Here is an 18849-nt window from a genome sequence, read left to right on the forward strand (position 1 = left end):
GGGAGGGGCGCATCCGGATCCTCGGTTTGGGGGGGGGGCGGTTTCTTTGTCATAGCGTGTCGTGGGGGAGGGGAGAGAGGTGGTGGTGGTGGTGAAAGGGCTCGCCGTTGTCGGCCTCACAGTGGGGGGCAACGTCACGACTGACGCCCTGGGGGAATATGCGTCCTGGGCCGACTTCTAAGGGAACTGTGCCGACATATGTCTGAAAGCGTCTGAGGAAAACCCAGGAAAAACCCCAGACAGCACAGCCGGCAGCGGGATTCGAACCCGGGTTACACTCTACCTGTACTCTAGAGAGTACTCTAGTACTGTACCTGGTACTGTACTCTAGTACCTGTACTCTAGTACTCAGAGTACTCTACCTTGACAAATACAAAACATGCCTCAAGGTTCCTACAAGAATGTGAGCTAACTGTGTAGCTAGGACAACAACAACAACTACATGAATGACGATGAGGTGAGGTGTAGCTATGAACCTTGTGCTTCCTATAGAAGACAGCGAAATTAAGGCGCGTTGAGCTCTGCAGTCCTATATCCTCTAGAATCATAATTAGTAACCAAGACAATCGCGAGTCTGTTGGATTGGACACTTCGGACGGCTTCCTTTTCTTTAATACGCGTTTATGCAGCTGGGGTAATACGAGAACCGAACAGGTCACTGTGCTTTCCGTTTTCCTGCGAGACACTAAAGAAACTGAGAGGGCTTTTGACTTCAGCATAAGTGAACGTTCGCGATAAGTATGCTAGTATAGTATGCAGTAATATGAGAGCTGGAGAAGCTTCAAAATGACCCTGCTGCCACAGATATTCTCTCATGCACAGTGTGAACAAGTGGGAACACCGGAGCGTGCACCCATTAACCGAAACGACTCACTGAGCTTTCCCTGGCACACTGATGGGAATAACCTGCTTTGTTGTCATTGTCAAACGCCGTCTCTGCACTTCGTCACCAAGGGAAGACTCAACGTCCCTTTGATGGCACAGAGGCATGTGATGTCATTCAAGTTCGCTTTGTGTCCATATTGCAAAATACGGGAAATAACGTGATTCAATAGTCTGTGATGATGCCTAACTACAGTGAACCCTCGTTATTATGACCATGGTCGTTCCCGAAAATTTTGGTCATAATGCGGAATTGTCATATTAACGGGTGAGATTTGCAGAGGTTTCACTAAATTGCTCCCCAGGAGTATGGTCGTAAAGCGCGCATGTCAGATTGTAGAGTGTCATATTAACGAGGGTTCACTGTAGATGCTTCTCAAGTAATGTCAAATAATTCAGCGAAGCGTTGAGGGACAGTTTACAATATCTGACTTACAATATGGCTTAATTCACAATATTTGGCTTTTACAACATATTTGTTCGAACTTAACGCAATAAGCGTACTTGGGGTACACACGTACACAGACGCAAAATTTAATACGAAACAGTCCGTTTTCTTATATCTAAGACCAGAGTTATAACTTAACTCGGTATCTTTGCGCCGTGGTAACTTTCAGAGAAACTCGTTTCTTTTTCAGGTAACTCTGCCAAGGTCACTCAAGCTAAGCTCCAAGTTACTTTTAATTCGCTTTTCACTTACGTCCAGATATTTTCTTGCTTCCGTTCCGGTTCTTTCCTGGTATTTTATGTCGTAAAACGTGATATTCAATCGATGACAGTATTCTATTCAGGAGTAAGGATCGCAGCCATTGAAATGAAGCTGAACCATTGTGCGCCCGCAAGGAGGAAGATGCAAAGCGTTCGAATTGTGGGACATAAACGAAAACGATCTAAGCATGTTGCACTCCTCCGCAAGCAACTCAAGGTCTAACTCAACTGCTCACGCGCGCTGCACCTATATAATACTATTTTGTGTCGGAAGTAACTTGGAAGTAACTCGTTCTTGTTTTTAAAGTAACTCCGTAACTGCGAGTTACATTTCAGGCTGAAGAACTTCGTTATTAACTTAGTTACATTTTTCGCACGGTAACTTAACTCGTAACGAGTTCTTTTTGGCGGGTAACTTGTCGATCTATGTCTAAGACCACCAAAACACAAGCGGTAATCTAACCCCACATAACACCTAATGATAGACTCGTGTGTGTCGGATTGTTTGCGTATCTTCCATTTAACGTAGTACGCAGCTTTCATGTCTTTGATTTCATTCATTATGTAACACACCTTATATGAATGGCAAGTGGCAATGCACAAATGGGAGACTGGATTTTTTTCCCCCTCAGCAGTTGTAGCTGAATTATGTTTTAAAATTTTTTTTGCCACACTGGCAATGCTTAATATGATTTGCCTAAAGAGTTTATCTGAGCTTGCAACAAATGCACAGGCTTCGCGGGTGCTGTTTCTTTTTATTTATTTAGTTTTTTCGAGTCAATGCGTCGAATGTTGTACAGAAATAACACATGTACACTCTCAGAAAAAAAGGGTGGAGTAGTCACACCTTTTAGGAGGTAATAGTTGCCGCATACGTTGTGCCTAATAGTTTGCAAAGTTCTACCTGCTGCCTACCAATGATAGGGTTACCGCTTCTGATTCGGTGAGCGAGGGGGGCGTACGCCTTTTTGTAGCAATTTATATATATGATAATTGATTTTACCACCTTTTTACACCGTTTATCAGACGCTACCTAGGTGGTAACTACACAAGTTACCACCTTTTCACACCCTTTTTTCTTAGAGATAATAAAACGAAGTCAAAGTCCTCGTCGCCAGACACTTGACAGAAAGAAATGCCGCAAAAAATATTATTAAACGCAGCTTACAGAACATCGTATTCCGTTTATAGTGAGGTTCAAAATGGTAAATGTGGACATTTTGCCCGCAGGTACCAACTCAACGCGTCCCTATAAGCTCGAAGCTGCCTTACCGAATGTCCAACCCTGGTGTTAAAGTGTTTGGTCTCTAATGACGACCCAACAAAGAATGACCACTTTTTTTTTTTTAACTGAGTGTGTACGCGGTCCTCGAAGTAGTTCGCGTTAAAAACCCTGTCAGTCGAAGCATATTGTCGGCGGTTCCGCCCGAACGATGTCGTCTGCATCCTTCTTCCGCCTCATCTTCATCCTTTCTTCCGTTGGGAGAGAAGGAAAGTCGCATGACCTGCCTATAAAAGCGCTCCCATACGAGAAGGAGGCCTGTGCTCCTCTTCCACTGACGGAAGCAACTTCATCCCCGCGATCACGTTTTATTACGCGCTCTGCACGCGCGCGTGTGTAGTGTAGACGCTCACAACGGGGACTTTACTGGGACGAGACCTGTGCGACTTGAAGTGACTCTCGAAAAGTGGTTGTGCGAAATTCGTCTGCAGTTGAGTGCTTCCAGAGCTGTTTCGTTGCCCGTCCAGGTAAGGTTTACGGGGTATCTTACCAGCTATGGAGTACCCGGGTATTTTGTTGGGTACATCTATACTTCATGTATTGTTTTGCGTTGATCTTATTCACTTTCCTTCGTCTTTCCTCTATACGAAGTATATGGTTTGTGAATAACCGGAAATTCGCTGGTTATGGCAGCAATGAAAATGAATGTAATGTAATGAAAGTTTTAATCATTAAACGTGGATGATCCTGCAGAGAGATGTTTTTTTGGCACTCCGTATATCGTGCACGGCGGAACAGATGCGACGTACATTTGACGCACATTTTGAACAGATCCGTAACCAGTGATCAACTGATCAATCACGAGACTTAGTGGGGTTGATCAATGAAAGAAGTATATGTTTCTATTCATTTATCTATCTACGTTTCTTCGTTAGTTTGGAGTAGCATGATAACTAAATACGCCTGGAAAGGGGTGCATAAATAAACTTTAAAAAAATTCTATGCAGCATTCAAATACAGAAAACTTGTAAAGTCCTTCCCGGGAGCCCTTTACACAAAGAAAAAAATTGCAAGTACCTCTGCATAGGGAGGCATCTGTAACATAACCGGATCGTCCTTACAAGTCTAAGCGTGTGTCTCATTTTTTTCTTTTCTTTCTCTCTCTTCACATCGAAAAATAGTGTTCAGGAACTCATCCCCAACAACACCGAATATCCTCCGGATGTATCAATCCGATAGGACACTATTCGTACCAACAACATCGAATATCCTCTGGATGTACGAATAATGTCCTAATGGATTCATACGTCCGATGGATATCCCTCAGATATTCATCGGACGTACGAATCCGTTAGGACATTATTCGTACATCGAGAGAATATTCGGTGTTGTTTGGATATTATACCGTTCTTCTCCTTTGGAAAGCCAATCACGAAATATTTAGCTAAACAAACCCATGTTGATAGCCTCTTTCTTTCAAACGCCAGAAAATATTGAAAAGACCAAAATGCACCATCCTATAAAATGGCAGCCGCGTCGTACCGTTTTCCGCATTAATTCCACGTAGTTAACTTTACCATCCCAACATCAGCGCCAAAAAGTACGCCCAAAATGTTGCCTGATGTTCTCAGCGTCACATCCCGACATCAGCGCCAAAAAGTACGCCCAAAATGTTGCCTGATGTTCTCAGCGTCACATCCCGACATCAGCGCCAAAAAGTTGTTCTCAGCGTCACAAGCGCTCGAAGATACTGGGACAAGCCGCTGAGTACAGCTCTTACGGTAACAACGTTACCGTAAAGATAAGCGTCATATCTGGTCGCAACTATTGTCGCAACGTCGTGCTGTTCGCTTGATCAGATTCCCACGTACGAGCACGAACAACAACAATGCAGCGGTCAAGATCCATTCCGGGGAAGTGGTCGACCATGTGAACACACGCAAGCAGGATGCCCTTAACGTGCATTTGTATGCAGAGATGCATAATCCGAGATATACTCCGTATAAGGAATGCTCGCACTTTTGTGTCACCCTCCAGTGCGGACGGGGCGCCTGTGGTCGTAGCTGAGTGTACGGTGAAGTTATATTGTGTCATCCCTCGTCACCCAGTGCGTGACATGAACATGCAAGAGCGCGCCCGCCTTTCAGGGGCGGTCGAGTTTCCAGGACAGTCGCCGAGTTTTCTTGTAAAAGTTCGTCGGGCGTCAAATCAAGTTCGAAGCGACGGGAACGCGGGGGATTTCGTTTCCATTTTTTTACTCTATCCAGAGCATTCTTGTCGTTCTCTTGAAGATACATTGACTGCTTCTTATTTCTTTTTAGAATGTTGTTCTACGGGATTGTACACCCTAAAACCGAACTTAACCGCACAGCATGCTCAGATGCCAACCGTCATTCAGAATGATATTGTTCTCTTTCTTGATTTGTTGAAAAGCTGCTCCTGCTTGATGACAATACACACCTTACATGATGACAATCCACAAGGCCATTTTGGTGCCAATACACTATACGGCTTTTAAAATTAATTTTGCAAGTGTGGTTCCTCTGTGACCAAAGTACATATGCGAGGATGCCACACCACGTCTTCCAGACGCTGACGCAGTTAGACTTTGATTTGATTTGATTTGACTTTACTGGCGCAAGGACGCAGTTAGACGCTTTCGACTGAGACTGTACGTGATTGCGCCTTGGTAACTTTCGATGAAGATTCATCTATTTTTACTTGGAGCTACTGGCTTGGGGAATCGGCCTTCGGGGTCCTTGGACTATGCTCCTAGGAGGCGCGTCATTTCTTTACTGCGACCGAGGACTACAACTTTGCGAATGTCAGATGCTCCAAATTGTCGCATCCACACAGCTGATGAGTTATTCAACTGGTATAATCATACGAATGATTTGCAAGGACACCTTCGAATATGGTGCCCACAAGTCCCCTTCGAACACGGTGAACCGGAATGTCAGCGTCGTACAATGATAAGCACCAGACTCGTCAATATACTTCGAGCGATTAATCCGGCACTATGTGCACTCTGGAACTGTTTACCTCTGTGCAAAACAACGTATTTTAAAGATACACTTCGTGCACTCTAGGTATCTGGGTTTGTGTGTTTGCAGAAAACTGTAAAGATAATTGCACCTCCCTGAAAGAGAGAAGTGAGAGGAAGACTCCTAAACAGCGGCTTGTAAAAAAAAAAAACAGCTCTAAAATACTTTCGTGGCTCGGACGGAAGCTACATACTCGTCGTTTTGAAGTTTATTTTGTGCTTGATTCATAAAGTAAGCCATGTGTGAAGTCCAGTTTGGCGGATGTGATTATATGTACGGCTTAAATTTCGTGTGGGGCTCTCTCGCAAGTTGAAGTGAACAGGGGTGTGTGTACGAGTTTGTTTATGATTTGTTTTATTCCGTGTGGTCTATTTACTCGGTCCCGACACCGACAGTTATCTTTCTCCCGGGGTTGCAGCGTTCAGGCAAGGGTCACCAGTCGTGTACGTCAAGGCGATTACGCCACACTGGCAAGTACCAGCAGAGATCCCCGCTGACTCGTCAGCTCTTACCTGCTGTCAGACGTTTAGGTATCTTGAGTACGGTACTCATGATGTTGTATTTTAAGTAATTTCGTTAGTGTTTTAGTATCACACTCAGTACCATTTCCGAAAGGTATTTGTACCTCGATCTGAAATACTTATCTCAGTATTTTCTACACAATACTCTAATCATTTTTAGTTTGGCAGTTTGTCCTCATACCAAGTTCAGTTTCACAACAAGGTACCATAGCTCAAGGTACCCTTGCTTCCCATATGGTCTTTCTCTATACTTATTCTCAACACATTGCGGAGAAGGACAACAATGTATTGGCCAAAGTAGATTATTTTCACGTACTTTTTTATATATTCTTCGCTGCTCTCACAAGTACAGTCAAACTCCTTTACAACGAAACTCAGGGGACAGCAAAAAAAATTCGCAGTAAAGGTATTTTCGTTAAAAAGAATGTCCATTATTGGACCTATAGGGCTCCAGCGGGACCGCAAAAAATTTGCTGCAGTGGTATTTTCGTTAAAAAGGTGTTCGCTATAAAGGAGTTTGACTGTACCGCAATATGAGTATCATAGTCAGTGCTCCTACAGCCGTTTTTTTTCAATCTTCGCCTTAATAGGTTGCACAATCCAATTTTTATAATTCAAACTCAGACTCTCCGCTCACCCCTGAAAGCAACAAATATCCCAAATGTGGGGATACCACGCCATAACCCATCTTAAAAGAAAATAAAAATATATGTTTCGAAACTAAAAAAAAAAAAAAGACAGTTTCCGTGACGTAATCAAAAGGTGATCTTGCTGCGAGGCAGATGTCACGCCTAGAGAACCTAAGATTGAGAAGTATTAAGACATATGCTCAATAGACGGTGCCGCAAAAGAGAGCAAAAAGCGTTCTCTTTGACGAATCACCTGGCCGCCGTCAGAATAATCAAGCACTCCCGGAACCTTCTTGTCGAAAACGCGGCCCCATACAGCTTCTGGGAAAGCAGCACGTTTCAATGATAGTAGGGTATAAACGGTGGCATCAAGAAGGTTACGCGTTAAGGAGAGCGGGAAAAGATTGCGAAACATTCTGATGCGTTTAGTATATATAAACAATTTAAACGGGTAGGCAATCTTTCAATCATCATCATCATCAAACGGGTAGGCATCCGCATTGAAACTATACAAAGGTGCGCTCGCGAGGCTGGAGGTGGATCTTCTTGAAAAACGGTTGGATTTTTAAAGAAAACCACTTGCTCTTGCTCGTCGATGTTTCTTTCAAAACATATATCTATACGCATCTATTTTTTACACGCCATCGGAAAGGCATTTTTCGAGGCTACTTCCTTTGATATTCAGATAAACACAACGTTTTAAATTCCTTCAATCGTTTTGGTCTTCTATGACAGCGAAGGCGTTGCCGTTTCCTTTTATGTTTGCCCAGAGGTAAAGATGATTTTCGATGACCTCACACCATGCGAGAGGAACACCATTTGATTTGCTTGGTCTTCCATACTCTGTTTTTTTTTTTTTTTTGTATACGTATTCTTCTCTTTTTGTGGAACTGTTCAAATTGGGTATACAAAGAGGAGACCGTTCCGCTTCGTTTGAAATCGGACGATGGCAGACTAGAAATACAGACGATGTTGTTGTTGTTGTTTTCTTTGCATATAGGCTTATGGGCAACGTGGTACATATACTCGTATAACACGCCAACAGACCTAAGGCCAATACCTAACAAAGCGACGAGACGAAGTGCAAAAGCGAAAATTCAGACGAAGCACAGCACACAGTACATTGTTGTACGCCTTCTATAGTGCATGTAAAAAGGGTGTCCTTGTAAATAAACACCCTCTTTTATTCCCAAAAGCTCAAGTGAAAGGTGTAGCAGCAGTGTTGAAATTTGAACAAATTTTTAAATTTTTATCAATTTTTCAACAATTTTTAAATGGAATACTCCCCTTTGAAATGATGTTTTCTGCAGAATATACCATTTAGAACAAAACACCCTTCTGTTATGGTGTGAAACTTTCACCACAAAGGTGTGCACCGTAAGACGATATATCTACACACGAAAGGTGTAAAAAAATTGTGTTATGTACAAACTAAATTTAACAAACGACAGGGTAGAGCGGCGCCATGCCTCGTTGTTACCATGGTATCACCCCATGTTTACCGTATTCCACTGGATACACCCTGTACAGTCCCAGCACCGCCCCTCCCCCCAAAAAAAAAAAATTAAATAAATAAATCAAGACAGTCGAACCCGCAGTCGAAGAAACAACGCAGCCCCAATACATAAGCAAGTCTAATCTCGTTCCCAAAATGCTTGCATCCAGTGCTACCACCCTTTCACAAGATCAAGACCTGTGTTCTATGAAAGAAATATTTCTGCATATTCAGAAGCTGAGGCTACGGTGATAGCAGGTGCGGGTAACGCTTCGTAGCACAAGCGTCACATACTGCTTTGTGTAGAAGGACCAGCACTAAATATGCGTCAAGAGACCAATCCGAACGGCCTCTTCACGGTTCTAGAAACCCTCGGCACTTCTGGTCTCACTGTAAAGAACTCTAGCATAAACGAAGGTATCTGCACGCTTACTCCAGTTTTTGCTAGTGGTGCTACGGGCTTTTGCGAGGCACTTAAAATTCGATTAAATTGAATCCAATCGAGTGTTTGTGTATCTCAGAATGTTACCCAGACTCTGAAAGCTAGAGTTTGATGAAGCCCAAAGACGAAAGGAATGTCGCAATCATACGTTTTACTGAGATACAAAAACTTCGCAGGAATTTCCGTGAAGAGCTTAGGCCGTCGGCCCCTGGACGTATACGAATATGTTTGTTTTCAACACAGCCGATTCTTTCGCAAACATGTTCGTTTCAACTTTACATCATGTTGTACCTGACAGACACGTGGAGGTCACTCAGTATACTAATCCATGTATGCACGCAGACCTGTAATGCAGAATCTATTTGAACCTATATAACCAGGGCTGTTGCAAGTGCAGACTTTGAACAGACAGATTCGAGCCATCTTATGCTTACGCACGGCATCCACATTTGGCAGTGACTTCAAAGACCACATAATATGCAGTTCGCGAAGGAACCCGCGGTCGTGCCAGCACGACCTCTTCGAACCTAACTACTACACTATGACATATAGCTGCTTGCTCTACTCTTTACAACGAGCGTCAGCTGCGACGGTTCTGCGACGTCGATACCAATCCCGACGCCAACGACGAGATGTCTGGCACTGTGTGGTACTAGGGCAAGCTGGTTCGCACTCAAGATTCACTTGCGGGAACTTGACAGTTCGGCGGAACCTCGGGATGAGGTTTTAGAACTCCGATTGAGAACCAGCCCTAGTGCTAGCGGCAAGACATCGCGCGTGCCACGCAGTTACCTATTCTGATCCTCTTGGTCCACCGTGAACAGTTGCACTCATCTGGTCGGAATATTAAAGTGTCGTTCAACGTTCCTTGCATATGTGACGCTGGCGACGAGGGTGGGATTCTCCCCCGTGCCCTACGTTATACTTAAGATACTGGAGAACTGACCCTCGCGACCGCATGTTCCTCGATGGCTGTCAATCTCTGCCCGACACAGTTTCGAACGGCTATACAGCCAGCAATACGCATGCAATAACTTATGTAAACAGGTTCGACAGAAAAAGAAACAGAAAACAAGTGGAAGACGTGCAAACCCGCATATATGCGCCTTCTGATACACGAATAGCGGATGCTCCGATGCACTTGCTTTTCAAGGTCAATACGTCGTCGGCATGCTAACACGGTCTTGTCCGTTGCGATCTCCACTTGAATCTAGGCCGGAACTTAAATTAAGGGTTTCCCCGCAAAGCAACTATTCGACAGCTCGCCAAAAACATGTACGGCACGACGTATGGATATGGGTCATTGTCTGACACCTCAAATTGCCGAATATATGCCGCATCCGTTATGTTCCCGCTGCATGGTCATCCTCGATATACGTGACAGGCATGTACTTGTTGTGTGCACGTCAAAAATTTTACTACCACCCCAAAATTCTTCTTAAGGTTGGTTGAAATTGTTTTCTTGCCGGAAATACTTGCGAGGCGCCTTTTTACCGTCACGGCTGCCGCGGTTGCCTACCGAAGCGGAAAACTGCTGCCGTTCCGTACTTGTTTTCCTTTTTGTACTCGTCATCTTTCTCTTTTTTTCTTCTTTTTTTCCCGCCCGGAGTTTACCTTCACGTGTGCAGCCGCCATTTTCCAGATGGATGATGTACGTAAATGTAGTTGGAGCTCCCAGCGAAGCCCCCTATTTTGACTGCACATAGCCTACTACCTCCAAAAGACGCGACCTTGACCGTGCACATAATTGCGATGGCCAACTGGCCCCGATTTTTCCAGATATCCATTTGTTGCCTTTGGACATAAGCGATTTCGTATTTTCGGAAATATCCCTTACACTTCCGTAACGCCTAAACTGCCCCCCCCCCCCATTTACATACACCACCACCACCATGGACTAAGCCTCGCGACGTCGCTAAATTTAGTTATCATTACAATCGCATGTCTCACACTGTATTCTCCCAAAAATATTGCCTCTAAGTGAACGATGTTTTATTGATTGATTTGTTTGGTCAAAAACATGTTGAAATTATACTGAGTGAAGGAGACAGAGGGAAAGTTTCCCTGAAACTCTGAAGTATCGCAAAATTAATTGCTAGCGCTCAGCAGTACTGTATCATGGAATGCCCAACAACAACAACAATTTTATTTTGAGATGATGAATGCGGGGGTGGGGGGAAGTTTCATCGCCAGGGGCGACACGATGATTGAATATATTGGGTATGATTGGATGATATATAGATTGGATGCCCAATCTATCTCCGAGTCTGGCAATATTGCTGCTCAAATGTTCGATTTCCGTCTCCTCGTCACAGCTGCCGGAGGTCTTCCAACGTGAAGCGGAGAGTGGAGACGCGTGCTGTTGCTAGGAGGCGGACCCAGGAGCTCGCGGTGACGTCACATACATTCTTGGAGAATCCGAAACTATGAAGCTTTTGTTTCGAAAATCCGTGGAAGCACGTAGTGTCAACACCCCCTAGATAGAGAAAGCCTGCTTTCTCGTCGACATGACGTAACCACTAAGCGTCAGCCAATCAGGATAGTGTTTTCAGCGGCAGTAGCCAATCACAAACGGGCTTTCAGCGGCCGTAGCCATGGAGACGAACTACCGTCTTGCGAGCAGCGTCGTCTGCGAGCGTCGTCTGCTAGCAGCGGTTGAACGCTCTCGCGTACTAAATGGGAAAACTTTAAAACAAATATCAAAACGGTCCCATATCTTTCTCAGGGCTGATTTTCTGGAAAGCGTGTTGCACTTTTCGTCGAGAGATTCGGGCCTACAGGCTCCTAGTGAGCTGCAATCTTCTGCGAGTTCTTGAATTCGCAGAACGGCGATTCGCAGCAGCAGACGAATTCTGGCTTTATATATGTCCACGTAGCGAAGGAGAGAGAGGAGGCAATAAGCAGGCCTTTTGTATCTAGGTGGGGTTGGTAGTGTTCACTGAGAGCGTTTATAATTTGCGTACCGAGGTCTTTGAGGTTGATTTGATTTGAATCAAACACGATGATCATTACTGTAGTCATTGTTTTAAGGTGTCACTATACAGACTACAAAAATGATTGTGATGTCGTCATCATTTTTGTAGTCCATGAGTGACGCCCTAAAGTAAAAGTAACTTCCTCAAAGCGTCTATACAGGACTCCTTACTCTGCGCTAAAGGGTACCGTGCCTCTTTACAGGTGTACAATGTCGAGGACCACAAGGTTTGAACTTCTGTGGACGATGCTGTGGTTCTTTCTGCTACTGCTCTCCGCCTGTTTTGCAACTTTAGCATCAGGTAAGCTTTTACATTCCATGCCAAATGCATACTCTTCACATACGAGAAATACGGAAACATCAAGCAGCAGAAACACCGGTGACCACTCCAGCAAAAGTTCATTTGGGGCAGAACGTGAACTACAGGAAACCAATTTAGCCATCACTTCACCCATGTACACAGGCTACCAAACAGCTCAGCATTAGTGACGCGTAGGTAAATATACTCACGTAAATCAATCAGTTTTCACTATGCGAAGATACAGAAGTCATAGGTTATACACCGAACAGAGGTCATGCCCTTCCGTCCAAAGCAACCAGTGTACGTATACCACGGACCGCGTCTCTGACTGACACGGTCTTGCATAATCGGCATGCCATTAAGCCCTCGAAAGATATTTTGACTTCCCCACACGGTATTTCCTATAGATCGACGAAATGTAGACCCCCCCCCCCTCCCTTTCCCTCCTTCATTTTTCTCCAAAGAATAGTTTCGATTGGGACCGTATAGAAAATTGCAGAGCTCCGTACATAGAAAGAGGGTATGCGAAGTTTCCAACCGTCTCCCCAAATCTGAAAGCAAGGTCACGATCAGATGAAAAAGGTGGAGGAGAAGAGGGGGGGGGGGGGGGGGGGGCAACCGTCGGCCTTTCATCGAGTTGCTAATGCGTGCATCGAGCCTGCCTGATCTCAACTATCCCCCTTCCGAATATCAGAACGGTATATACGTTCGGCGCTGACGGATACTGACAGGAAAACAAGTTGCCGATCACGGTATCATCTCGAACGGAGGCTTTTTTTGACGGCAGAAGAAAAGGGGGAGTGGAGGAGAGAGAGAGAATAATACGAAGCACTATATGCTCACTATAAAAGATGCTTGGTTCGCTGGCGTGATGGGATATGGTAGCGTCTATAAGAGGTATTCAATGCTGCCTAGGACAGAGATGAATGAGAAAGAAATACCCCACGGAAGAATGATATTCTAAAATATAAAATATCCGTCCATAACTGTCTTCCTTACTTCTGGAAAACCACGCGATAAACAACATTACGATTATATGATATGTTTTGAATATTAATTAATGGGCGACCAGCCTGTTAGTTAGTCCGTAGTGAATCGCCGAAAAAGCAAGATAAAGTTGTCCGCCTGTACTTCAGTACGTTGTGCTGGTGAATTTAAATTGATGTAACGATAATGTAGACCAGTCCACGAGGTACAATAGGCGGAATGATAGCAAACAAAGAAGAACTAATGATTTCCAGTATGGCGCAACATGTTTGAAGAGTTTTGCATACATTTTTCACCTCTCGCGAGATTTTCCATTCTTTGCGCGTTCAGTTTCACGTTATTAACACAGTTTCAGTATTTTAATTCAGAGGCGTAAAAGCTCCCTGTGAGCCAGTGTGATACCAAATACGTGCTGTAATGAATTCCCAGCCCTGCAGGATCTTACAACGCGATCGCCACGGCCGAAGTACCAGGAGGTCTCTTATACTTTCCTTACACAACATATTTCACTCGTGTCGAGCTTCTCGGGTCATGTGCTGCGCCGAGAGCGGAAGGAAGAAGAGGGGGGAGGGCGACGAGTGTGTGGTGAGATTGAATTATTGCACCAGGTAGAGAATCTCGCAAAGACTACTTGTGGTAACAGTGACAACATTGTTGTCCGCAGGGGGTCAGGCGGGATGAATGATGTGGTGTAGAATTCTGTGGTATTTCCAGTATCGCAAGCAGAGGGAGCAATGGTCCTTCCGGATCCCCTTATACGTACACACCCAAATGTTTGGCTACACCCCTCTGCCTTTCATTCCTGTGCACCCCCTACAGGCGGCTATAGGAGTCGGTAAAGATAAATAAAGCTGTTACAACATAACTGCAATAATGCCCCTTCCCCAATTTTTAATCCCACCCACCGTGCCTGCGATTCTGGATAAAATGGCACAGCAGGTGTTGTAAAATATTTTCTTTTTGAATTTATGTGTTAGCGCCGCGAAGCATCTGGGGCTTTGAGCGGCGTACAGATGTGAACAGACGGAGAGAGGACAGCAGGACGAAGTGGGGGACAGGGGGTTTAGTATGCGTCCTGGGCAGACTTCAGGGGGAACTGTGCCGACATTCGTCTGGAAAGTATTCGGAAAAACCAGGGAAAACCTCAGGCAGCACAGCCGGCGGTAGGATTCGAACCCACCACCTCCCAGTCTTCAGCACGTCCTTGGTTACTACCAAGGAGCGGGACGCCTTTAACCCGCTCGGACATGCCGGTGGTTTTGTAAAAGATTGGGTGTGAGGAGGTGGCGCTGTCACTATTACAGTTATGTTCACCTTGTGACAGCTTTACTAATTACTATCACTGCCCATTTGTCCCGTTCATACTTATATTCCTTTACTTGTGTCCTCTTCATTTATTTCGGTTTCTTACAGAAAGGGAGGAGGTGTCGCAAAACGTCTGAAGGGTGTTGGGGGTTAAGAGGGGGCACACTGGATAACTCACTGGTATAGAGTCCACACCAAATCACACTGTGGATCCTTACGAATTATACACCAGATTCGTTGAAAGCGCATGACAAACACGACTCGCTTCCGATGCAAAGTGGCCAGAATGCGGAACAACTTGGAGCTACCACAATAGGTGACACTTCACGCCTTGACCAAAGGCGTGGTGGCTCATTCAGCGGGAGGAGACACCTCATAGCAGCGGCCACAAAACGACACGCAGCTCATTCTTTCCAGTCGCTAACTTCTTGCACGTGCAGGACTATCGCATTGTCTCTAACGACCCATTCAACTTAACGCGGCTAACCGCTATACGTGCGGAAAGTGGTCGTGTGGGTCAATCGGCCATTTTGTCAGGAGGTGTCTTCGCTTCGGAATTGTTTCATTACGCAGCGGCTAATAATAAAACCGCTGTCAAGGGCGGGGACATCTAACCGCCTGTGATTCACTGGGGAATTCTAGCACAATGTACTTCCGCTATATGGAAGCGTGCGAATATAGCTACAGCGTTTCGTTAAAGCATCTCCGTAGACCGGTGTATGCATTAGTGCGAAGATGGAAGGCGTGTTCGTGAGGTATAGTCGCCGTCAAACTTGGCCGTAACACGCGAGCGTGTGGCTTGCGGAGACTGCGCAGCGGAGCGTTGCGCACTCAGTTTGAGACTATATAGGTCGCAGCGTGTACGTAGTATAGCCAGTAGTGAGAGGGAATACGAAGCAGAGACTGAGGTTATTTCGAGGTTATAAATACTGAGAGTATTTTCATGCATGCACACGAATTATGTACCTGGGACATTCGAACAGAGCGTGAAATGCAGTTCCATACTCTGTGACATCAATTTACACCCGTGCATTTACTCCCGAAATTTTTTGTGGCAACGCATTTAGTCCCCAAGAGGAATAAAATTACTCCTTTTTCTTAGAGGTGCACTCATGCTCAGCCGCTGTTCTGAGGCGGTGTATGTATCAACCCAGTTTTAGACACCGATGCGATCTGAACCCCCAGGGACTAACGCTCCGTGGCGTGGGCGCATGTGCAGGCCACGTGCTAACGCGTTACAGTTAAGTCTGACGGCGGCTGTACATCAATTTTATAGCGCAGACGTAATATCGTATTAGCTGTCGAAGAGGCTATATAATCCATTCAACAAACCTTGCAGAGACACTAAGTTGACTAGCTTTACCGACTCTATCAACAGGAAGAGCGACGTTCGAAAAACTCACCAACCAGGACTTCGCGGGCAGTGGCTACTACACCATTCGGAATGTGTCCCTGTACGAGTGTCAAGGGTGGTGTCGAGACGAAGCAGAGTGCTCCGCAGTTATCTTCAGCTTCGTGCTCAACCCGCTGGCCCCTGTCCAGGAAACAACGTGCATACTGCAGAACGAGACACAAGCGCGCTCTCCAAATGCCAAGCCGCAGAGAGCAGCAAACCTCTACTACCTCGTTAAGAACCATATAAGATCAGGTTAGTACGGCGTTGTTTCAAGGTGTCATTAGCAAAAACTGACGTCCGTCTTGCGCACACTAGAAAAGGTCTGCAACCGGCTATGGTCCTTCGAGCGGTTCCCCAACAAGATGGTCAGGGGTCATGACACGGCGGTCCTGTTCACGGCCAGCAAGGATTCCTGTCTGGCAGCGTGCCTCAACGAAGACCGTTTCGTCTGCCGTTCTGCAGAATTCAACTACGTTACCCATCAGTGCCACCTGGGCGAAACAGATCGCCGGTACATGGGTGTAGAGGAGGAATATGTTGATGCTCCTGGAGTGGATTACTTCGAGAACGCCTGCTTGCCTGGTACGCGCGGCCCAGCCGAACTATAAGAGGCCTATTTAATGCCGTTGATTTGGAATTTTTTTCAGCAAAGGACGTCTGTTCTGGGGTGCGCACGTACGACTACGCCGATGTCGATGCGGAGCAAGATTTAGTGACCCATTACGTGGACCTCAACTATTATCCCGACAAGGAGCTCCTGGTGAGTGCACGTGTCTTTTTTTTTTAAATTCCGTGTTAGCGCTGCGAAGCGACTGAGGCTATGAGCGGCGTACAGACGTGGGCGGACAGCAGGAAGGAGTGGGGGACAGGGGTTTAGTATGCGTCCTGGGCAGACTTCAGGGGGAACTGTGCCGACATTCGTCTGGAAAGTCTTCGGAAAACCCAGGGAAAACCTGAGACAGCACTTGCCGATGCCAGGATTCGAACCTGCGTCACCTCCCAGTCTCGGCGTGAGAAAGCGATAAGAGTGCACATGTCTCTTCTGCCAGAAGTGGTATAGTGCACAAGGCCTTCCCGTGTGCCTTCTTTCTTCCTTTATTTAGCCTTCCCGTTTTTAAGACCAGGAAATGCTTTTTGTACGCAGAAAAAAAAAGGACTGCTTTTTTTAAAGAAAAGTTGAAGTGAAGTAAGTTAAATAATGTCATGCGGAATATGCGAATTGCACCACGATGGTCCATCCAAACTGTTATGTTGACTAATTTTTCGCGATCGACATTATTGATTAACGAAATTCGGTACAGAACATGCCTAGGAGACCTGTCCTAAGTCCACGAAGACATGTGTCGAGGAGACAACCCGTACAACGGTGAGTACAGAAATTGGGAACATTTGAAATCCCTAGTTCCAAAGTTGAACTTTTTTTCCTCTCTCTGCCTTTCATTCCTTGTTATTATTTTTCTCATCCCGGAGTTCTATCTTGGTGGACACTACGAAACTATGACGTTGGTACACTGAGGTAGCTCCCTCACTCTTCCTCGCTCCTTATCGTCGTCATCGTGCACGCGCCTATTCGGTTATCATTATGAGTCTCTCTTATAACGTCGAATGACACGTTAGTAACTTGTTTATTCTCCTGATTCGAATTACTTGTCGCCGATCAGTGACTCCCGTTTCAAAAGTCAGAAACCGGACAATGCCATCCTCTTCCTACGTCTCCGGTAATTGTTGCAACATGCAGAGGGAATCCCGATACATTGTTTCTACTTCCTACTCTCTCTCTCTCTCTATCCTCTTCTGCACCGTTCAATCAGAAAAAAAAGTGAGCGAGTGTCGGTGAGCTAGCGGTTCACGTAACGGTGCAGCCGCCTGGACACCTCCGTGATTGAAGTTGTGAGCAGAGCCGCCAATTCCGTAAGTCGAATGCGCGAGTCCCTGTTTGTGTGTGGGCGACGGAGCGCGACGAGGACCACCACAGTGACCGCAGCAGCCGCTTTCCGTCTCACTAGGCGGACAACGCTCGCTCTTGACCTTCACGGCCCGACGGCGGAGAGAGGCCAAGAAAATCGCTCTCCTTTCGCCTCTCTTTTCGCAGAGATATCACTTTGCCTCCTTCGTTCTTCCTATATCGCTATCCCGGAGAAGGAAAATGTGGTGCCTCGATTGGAATTGGCCCTTTGCCGTCACTTGGAAAGCCTTAGTTAGGCATCTACCGAACGAATGCACCAGCTCGCGTGACTCAGTGGTTAGGGAGACTGGGAGGTACCCGGGTTCGAATCCCGGTGCCGGCTGCGCTGTCCGGGATTTTTTCCTGGGATTTTCTCAGACGCTGTCAGACATGTATCAGCACAGTTCCCTTACAAGTCGGCCAGGGGATGCGTCATACTGCGGACCAGTGGCGGTCCCAAGGGGGAGGGGGCGGTCGCCCCCCTCTCCAAAAGCATAGCCTGGCATAGGATTTCGTGCGAGAAAAGGTTGAGCCCGTGTCCAGAACCCCTTCCCTCCCCCTCGCACACAAATGGATAGAGACTGGCTAAAGGCTCGCAGACGTCGCCCCCCCCCCCCCCCCCCACCGCCCACCTCAAAGTACTTCCCTGGAACCGCCCCTGTTGCAGACCGAATGTCCCCCGGAACCGTTTTTACAATGTCCCCTCGTAACTGCACGCATACTGCAACAACTCACAGGCATGCCCTCCTACTATGACTCCGCTGCGGCAATATGTTTTCCCGAGTCACGTGACGTCACTGCACAAGCCTCATTCGGTTAGTGTTCTGAAGACACGAGATTTTGTCGGTATAGTGGCACTTTAATAATACTTTATACTAGGGATGGGCCAAGCGAATCCTCGAGTCCTATAGGCAGGGATTCGGGATTCGCGAATCTGAATCCCAGTGCCCAATACGGCGAATCGAATCTTTCGAATCCACCAACCACGTTCGTTTGTT

General features: G+C 46.1%; 1 protein-coding gene across 4 annotated transcripts in view; it reads right to left on the bottom strand.

The window, feature by feature from the left end:
• The window catches only part of LOC135368540 (ATP-binding cassette sub-family F member 1-like), a 45847-nt gene that overhangs the window by 19154 nt on the left and 7844 nt on the right, over positions 1 to 18849 (bottom strand). For 2 of the 4 annotated variants that reach the window (XM_064601909.1, XM_064601910.1), the window contains exon 2: positions 15914 to 16044. The exons of the other annotated variants lie outside the window; for them this stretch is intronic. In XM_064601909.1, the coding sequence (XP_064457979.1) occupies positions 15914 to 16044 (131 nt within the window). The remainder of the gene's footprint in view (positions 1 to 15913; positions 16045 to 18849) is intronic. 4 annotated transcript variants of the gene reach the window in all.

The sequence above is a fragment of the Ornithodoros turicata genome, chromosome 9, assembly GCF_037126465.1.
Source record: "Ornithodoros turicata isolate Travis chromosome 9, ASM3712646v1, whole genome shotgun sequence".
Lineage (NCBI taxonomy): Eukaryota > Metazoa > Arthropoda > Arachnida > Ixodida > Argasidae > Ornithodoros > Ornithodoros turicata.